The sequence below is a fragment of the Marmota flaviventris genome, chromosome 5 (genome assembly GCF_047511675.1).
Source record: "Marmota flaviventris isolate mMarFla1 chromosome 5, mMarFla1.hap1, whole genome shotgun sequence".
In the NCBI taxonomy this organism is placed as follows: Eukaryota; Metazoa; Chordata; class Mammalia; order Rodentia; family Sciuridae; genus Marmota; species Marmota flaviventris.
In genome coordinates, this window is record NC_092502.1 from 9,855,396 (window position 1) to 9,862,737 (window position 7,342).

At 60.0% G+C, this 7,342-nt stretch overlaps 1 protein-coding gene across 2 annotated transcripts in view; it reads right to left on the reverse strand.

Annotated features, from left to right (window-relative positions):
• Nucleotides 1-4,793, reverse strand: part of Ergic1 (endoplasmic reticulum-golgi intermediate compartment 1) — a 74,658-nt gene extending 69,865 nt beyond the window's left edge. The window contains exon 1 of one of the 2 annotated variants that reach the window (XM_027938722.2): nt 4,687-4,793. In XM_027938722.2, the coding sequence (XP_027794523.1) occupies nt 4,687-4,706 (20 nt within the window). In that variant the 5' untranslated portion in view covers nt 4,707-4,793. The remainder of the gene's footprint in view (nt 1-4,686) is intronic. The other variant, XM_071611986.1, reaches the window with a different exon arrangement.
• Nucleotides 4,794-7,342: the final 2,549 nt, after the last annotated feature.

Genomic DNA, 7,342 nt, shown 5'->3' on the forward strand with positions numbered 1-7,342 from the left:
GATTTTTACATCTTCTCAAACGATCCCGATGGTAGTGGGGTTCAAGCGCACTATTTAGAGGTACCAGCTCGGCCTCACCCCAGGGCCCTCCTATGCCCTGCCTGGCTCTCCTGGGTCTGTAGAAACCGCCCAGCAACTGCAGGGGGTCAGAAAGGAACTCAGATGGGGAATGCAAGGCCACTGCCTGCTAAAGCATGGTCACAGCCACCAGGAGATCAGAGCCAGGGATCCAAAGGCCTGGGGGAGTGACTCCCCTACACACCAAGCCCAGAGGGGCAGGTGCACATGGCCCCGTGGACAGCATGCAGACCTGGCCTTCAAGAGTGACGCCATCAGCTGGTGTGAGGGCTTTTGAAAACGCTGATTCCAGAATCAGGGGTCAGACTGCATGAAACCAGTTTTAAAAATAGAAAGAAAAACAAGAAAAAGACTGAAAGTTCTAAGCTTTGTGAGGAGCCCTGCTGGACGGGGTCAGCCAAGAGGAAGCCAAGGAATCCAGTTAGAAGGGGCTCAGGCTCGCTCTCAATTTAGTGAATGGAAGAGAAGCCTATAAGGCGGCAATGGGCCACCGCTGGCTGATGGGCCCATCTCCTGCCCTCTGCTACCTCAGCAGGCCCTGTGTGTCAAGGAACAGTGCAGTGCTGCCTTGGAGAGTTGCCAGGTTCTTCCAGCCGTCCTGAGCTAGTAAGTGCTCAGTAAACACAACACACGGGCTCCCGCATTCCCTCCGCTCTGGGTTTTAGGCAGGCTTCCATTTTCGCACACGGCTGTGAAGCGTGTGCTGTGGTCGCTCCCAGGAGCTCCTCTGGGACGAGGCTTGCTGGGCATGCAGGCCTCCCTGCTGTCACTCTGCTCAGGGTTAACTGTGCTCACAGTCCCCGCGGGGGCTGGGGCTCAGCTGGGCGCAGGTGCAGGGGCAGCGGCAGTCTGCAGAGCCTAGCACACAGACTGCGGGATGCACGGGGTCCAGACCCGAGGGCCAGCACCAGGATGGGAAAGTATTCCTCCACCTTGGAGAGCTCCTGCTGGGTCCTGAAGAGGTCTGGGGTCTCCCAGAGGGCAGAGACCACTTGGAAGGCCAGAGAGAGAAGTGACCCAAGGGTCCGCACAGGGCCAGCACCACAGGCTGTGGCCCCTGTTGTCACACAGGGTCCCACGCTTGCTGCACACTTGGCTCAATGCTCTGCAGCCACCATCTTGAAATTCCTAATACTTTTCCAGAGGGGCAGCACTGGGCCCCACAAATTATGTGGCTGTCCCTACAGTGCAGGGGTGTCCCATTTGTCCCTACAACTCTCATCCCCTTGAAGGGGAGAAACGAAGCTCCAAGAGGTAAGTCCATTGTCCCAGGGCAGGGCACGGGTCAGGTGGGGCAGCAGCAGCCCCCAGGTCTTAGGGTTTGAACTTGGGCTTTGTGGGGGCGTCAGCCACCTGTGCCTCCTTCCTGAGAGAGGGTTCAGGCTCCACTGGCTTGGGCATGGGGACGCCACGTGCTGTTCTCTCCCCCCACCTCCCAGGCTCAGCAGCAGAGCTGGCAGGTGCCTCTGGTCCTGGGCCAGCCGGAACTAGGGACAACACCCACGGATCTAGGTCACAAGGCCAGTTCCACAAGTACGTGCCCAGCTATCAGTGGACCCGTGGGCAGGGGCAAAGCAAACACAAGACACCACCTCAGGTCCAGGGTCCCTCCTCTGGGCCCACCCCCTCCTTCACCCAAAAACAATGCTGAAAGGGAAGGGGCTGGGGTGGGGGGGGCAGGCACTGGGTTCCATCCCTAGGGGAGGAAGGAAGAAGGACGCAGACCTGCTTTTCATCGCTAGCTGCCAACGGCCCAGTGCCCAGCAAGAAGCTGCAGCAATCACAGTGGCTTGGTCCAAGCACCGCCCTGGGTGCTGGACATGGCCTGAATAAAGCAGATACAAATCCTTGCCCTAGGTTGCCCACAGAGTAACGGGAAGGAGAAGAATAAGCCTCATAATTAAGCAAATGACGGGGTGCTGGGTGAAAGGTGTTAAAATGAAACGACAAGAAGAACAATTGCGGCAGCTGGAAGCTCCGGCCGCACCCTGTGGCACCCTGTGCTCGACTTCCCCGGGACCTGGCCTGGACCCTATCCTTTCCCTGGAGCTCTGTAAAGTGCACAAGGTCCTAAGGGCAGGAGAGAGGAGCGTGGCAAGCTCAAGGTTTCTGTTTCTTCTCCTGCTACAGGAAGAGCACCAGGAAGTGCACCAGGAAGCTAGTTTGCCCCTGGCCTTGAACTGGGGCTGGGGAGTCATGGCAGAGCACGCCCCTCTGCCCCTCCTCCAACTGGGCGGTGGGAGCCTCCGGGTCTCCTCTTCTCCCCAGCTAAGGCTCTGAAGCCCATGTCAAGGCCCAGTCACTGCCTCTCCCACTGCCCAGGACAAAGACCTCCCACCCAAGGAGTCTCCCCCTCCTTTATCTAAAGTGAAGATCAGCCCCCTCTCCCAGGTGGCACGGAGATGGGCCTCAAGTCTGCCTGTGCAATGCTGGATGGTCCTTGCTCGCTGGCTGGCACCTCCAGTCCTCAGGCCCCATTAGCCCTCCTCCCTCCTCCTCTGGGGCCACTGAGCAGGCTGGGCCACCTGCCACCGGCCTCCCCACAGTGGGGCATGTGGCAGAGGGCTGAGCATGGTGCAGGCACTCAGTGAATACTTGATAAGCAAACACTGAATAGGAGGAAGGTGCGTGGGGACAGGGGACCTTCCTCAGCACCCGAATCCTGGACCCTTTGGTTAAGAGGTCTTAAAAAGCACAGGTCGCCTGGGTGCACAGGGCCCGTCCTCCAACGTGCAGCCACTAAGTGTGGAATCCACCCTCAACCATGCTGCGGTGGGCCCCAGGGCACTCAGGGCCAGAGGCATGCCCATGGAGCTCTGGGCAGCTGCCAGAGGGCTGCACCAGTCCCCCTTAAACACCAATGCCGGTGACAGCAAGCGCCTCCAAGGCCAAAGGCTAGCACTGGCTCACTTGGTTTCCTTATTTCACCCTTCCTGTCCCCCAAACTTCCAACCAGGATCCAGGCCCACCCTTCCCTGCAGCACCCAGGAAGCCTAGGGTAAGCCCCTCAGCCTCTACTTCCTCCTCTGTACTATGGGGGTGCAGAGTGAAAGGATTAAGTGACCAGAGGAAGCGATTTCTCCAACAAGCTCAAAATCATTTGACAAACGAGGGGGCAGGAATCTCGTCAGTCCAGGCAAGGGAGGTGACTGGAACTAGGAGTGGGTGTGCAAACGGCTCCAGTGGCCTCATCTGTCGGCATGAGGACTGCCCTGAATTCCATCAGTGGGGCGTTCTTTGTTCAAAGTGCCCTAAGTCTGCATGCATTTGTATCAGAGACCTCAGTGCCAGCCTCAGGGCTGCCCAGAAGGAGCAGGAAGCTGGCAAATGTTTGCCAGGTGGCCTTGGTGCCCATGTTGAGCAGGAAAACCACATCAGCTGGTCAAGAGGTTCAAAGATGATGTCCTCTCCAAACCTACACCCCAGCATGCTCCCATGCCATGGTTCACAGCAGGCTAGGACCTTCCCTTCTGGGGGACTGTCACTGTACTACTTCACCTGTGCTTGACTCTTCCTGATGCGGGCAGCACAGGCTGGTACAGAAAAGCCCCTCCTGCACTAATGCCCTACTTCAAAGCGGTGAGCAGTGCAGCTGTTCAGCCCTCTCCTGAACCCGGGCCTCACAGGTGGGGACCTTATTTTTAGACCCAATTTGCAAGTGGTGAAACCAGAAGCTGAGAGGGTTCAGACACTTGCTGGGGTCAGGTGGCTGAGCAGTGAGGGGAGGTCCCAACCTAGAGCCCTTGCCCTGATTTTTGGAATACACCCCCCGCTGCTCAGTGTGGGCAGCAGGCCAGGACGCTAATCCAGCTCCTCCTAAAAAGCCCTGCTATTTTCCCGGCCTTGGCCAAGGGCATCCCCTGGAGCTCCACACCTCAAGGGAACGTGTGGTGGAGACCCGGCAGACTTCCAGAATGCCTGGTCCAGCACCACAGGGGCCGGCGAGGCAGCTGGACCCCACAAAGGGCCCATTGTTGTGACTGCAGAAAGCCAAGGCCAGACCCTGCTGGCCCCTCTGCAGAGCCCTTTCCAAGCCTGCCAAGCCTCCTTCCCTTCCCGTAGTGCCCCCAGCCCCGGAGCACAGGGACTGGGCTGGGGACGGGGTGGGGGTGGACGGGGTGGGGGTGGGGACAGGCCTTCATCTGGACAGGCCTCCTGATCTGCCCTGCCTGGGGGTGCCTCAGGCTCTGGAAATCCAGCCCTCTCCCGCTGCTGCGGGGCTGGCTGAGGCTGCAAGCCGCTGCGGATCCCAGGGGCCCACGCGAGGTGCCCTGGCCCCACCTGTCACCTAGGGTGGGGTCCACTAAAGGAGGCCGGGAGAGGGAGGAGGGGATGCTCGCGGGTTCCCATCTGGGGGTTGGGGGAGGGAATGCAAGGGGTGCGGGCGGCTGGGGAAGGGGCTCTGCGGTCGGCGGGAGGGTGGGCCGGCGGGCTGCCCGCGGGGCCTCCGCGCCTCCGGCCGGTTCGCTGCAGGGCGGGGGTCCCAGGGCCTGCCAAGGCGTGCACCGCGCGGGGGCTGCTTTGGAGCGCAGGGCGGGAACGTGCGCGGCTGCCGAGCGCCGCGGAGGGTCCCGGGGGGTGTCCCAGGGGCCGGGCCGCCCCACTCACCTCCTGAAGTCAAAGGGCATCGTGCCGCCGCCGCCGGGGAGGGAGCGCTGCAGGCCGGGCGGGCCGCGCGCCGCGTGGGTCCAGCCCGTGCCGCCGCCTCCTGGCCGCCCCGCCCCCGCCGGCGCCCCGCCCCCGCCGCCGCTGCCGCCGCGGGAAGTGACGCTCCGCGCAGCCCATTGGCCACCGCCGCCGCCGCCGCCCCTTCCGCTCGGTGAGCCTGGCCGTGGCTGCAGGCGGAGCGGGGATCGAGGTCCCCGGCGGAGGGGAGCCCCGGGAATCCCGCACCCGTCCCTTAGAGCCTCCGCTGTTTCTTCCTCCTCGTTCCTCCAGGTGGCCTGCGGCAAATGGCTCTGCCCCTCCGGGGCCCTGATCTTTGCATTTGCAAAACAACTTCTTTGAGCTGTGAATTAAATGGGAAGGTCCCCGTTTGGTCCGTACAAGTGCCCAGCTCCAAGTGAGGGCCTGGTATTAGAGGAAGGCAGGATGTCTGAGATGGGTAAAGTGGACCCACTGCCTACCCTGCTGTGCCTCTCTGGGAAAATCACTGTCTCTGATCTCCCCTTCCACATCTGCACAAAGCAGCTGATGACACCTGTTCACCGGGAGGTGGGGCTTCTTGGGGATCAAGTGAGAACATTTGGGAGGCTGGCTCCTCCCCAAGCTAGGCAGTTGGCCAGGTCGTCTTCCGCTTCTCATTGCCCCACCGGGTATTTGCAGAGTGCCAGGCCATCCAGGACTTGCAGGGCTGCCAGAGGCAGAAGGTCAGCTCAGTGGCTTGGCCTAAGGTGGCAATGCACATTGTCACAGAAAGGCAGAGTGATTGTGGGGCTGAGGGGATGGCAGTGGGACAGACACAGGCCGGCCATGGAAGCTCGTTCTGACCTCTGACCTCTCCCGGGGTTCTGGCGCTGGCCCTTCCTCCAGATGGTGGTACCATGAGAAAAATCCAGGTGGGAGGTGGGGGCTGGTGCCCCAAGAGCTGGGCTGTTAGGTGGCAGTCAGGGACACCAAGGCGGTGGAGCAGGGTACAAGAAAAGTGCTGCAGGAGGGAGACAGGGAGGTGAGTTGCCATGTCCCTGTTTACCAGGAGCCCACCACCCAGGACTCACTGCCCAGGACTCCCACCATAGGTTAAGCCTCTAGAATAACCAAAGTGCACAGTGTTGTACTTAGGTTTTCTGAAGTAACCGTGGAGGAAACTGGGCATCATTCTAATCAGGTATCCTAAGGTGACCAGTGAGAGCGGATGGGTCACTGTCTTCAATCCATCCTCATAGGGATGAGAGGGCCTTTGCAGCTCAGCCTATGGGACAAGTGCCTAAGCAGTGGCTCAGTGCAGAGGACAGCTGGCCCTGTGTAGAGGGACATTCTGTGCAGGTGACATTTGGCCTTGTGTCCTCCCTTTTCCAAATGTGGACCACAGACAAGGTACTTGGGTGTCACAGGGCAACAGAAGCTGGGTGCCATCCCTGTCCTCAGATACCTACCCAGGGTTTTACACAAGAGAGAAGTGAGAATCTCCCTGTTTAAGCCCCTGTTGCTTTGGGGTTTTGGACCCTCATGCCTGAACCCAGTGCTCACAGCCTTCCAGCCCAGTTGATTACCTGACTGCTCAATTACTACGTGTGAAACAGGCCAGTCCCCTGTTACGCAACCATGGAGTGCCAAGGGTTTCCCTGGGAGAACTTGGCACAATGTGTGATTAGATTGTTACTAACTAGTTAGTACCTACCTCCCCACCTTGAGTGGACGCTGCAGAGGGAGGCAGGGTCTGTTTGCTGGCCATCGTAGCCCAGCATCCAACCGGAGCCTGTTGTGGAGGGGTCACAGCAATGCATGTTGAAGGGACGGGTCTTCCCCCAGAACAGGGGCCACCAGAAGGCCCACCCACAAAGGTCTCTGCAGGGATCCTTGAGGTCCAGAAGCAGAACAAGCTGTCAATCCCAGATGGTCCACGCTCCCCGGAGATGGCGGGAGGTGGAGCCAGGAGGGGGCGGTGTGTGGTGTGTCACGGCAGCAGGCAGGGACCCGGATCTTTGGGGGGGAGTGAACTTCATAAGAGCTGAGCTGCAGGAGTATCAATCCTGTGGGTCCTGTGGTGGCCAGAGGTCCTCAGAGCGTCCAGTGTCCTCATCCCCTGACACTCCCAAGCCCTTCCCACATTGAAGAGGGCTGACCTGTGAACCAACCTGCAGGATGCTACAGAGGTGACAGGGTATGACTCCTAGGTCTCAAAAGACACTGAGCCTCCTGTGGAGCTCTTTGGCTTCTTTGTTCTGAGGCAGCCCAACACCCTGTCCTGAGCATGCCTGAGCTTGGCTGTCACGGGGGTCTACGTGGCGAGGCTCCCGGGCCCTGGGACCCTGCCAGGGGCCTCGTGGGTGATAGGGCCCACAGCTTAGCCACAGCCTCCGGGGGACCCTGAGTCAGAACCACCCAGCCAGCTGCTCTGGGCTCCAGACCCATGGAATGACAAGAGAAATGCTCATGTCAAGCCACTAGGTCGTGGGTCACTGGTCACATTTCTTTCTACCGGCATTTTCTTCCTACCTTTCTTTATCTCACCCCCCACTGGCTTGGGGACTTAGAGTCAGGAAACTCTCGAGCTGATGAGCAGATAGGTTGCCAACCACCGGGGATCTGGGCGAGAAATGAA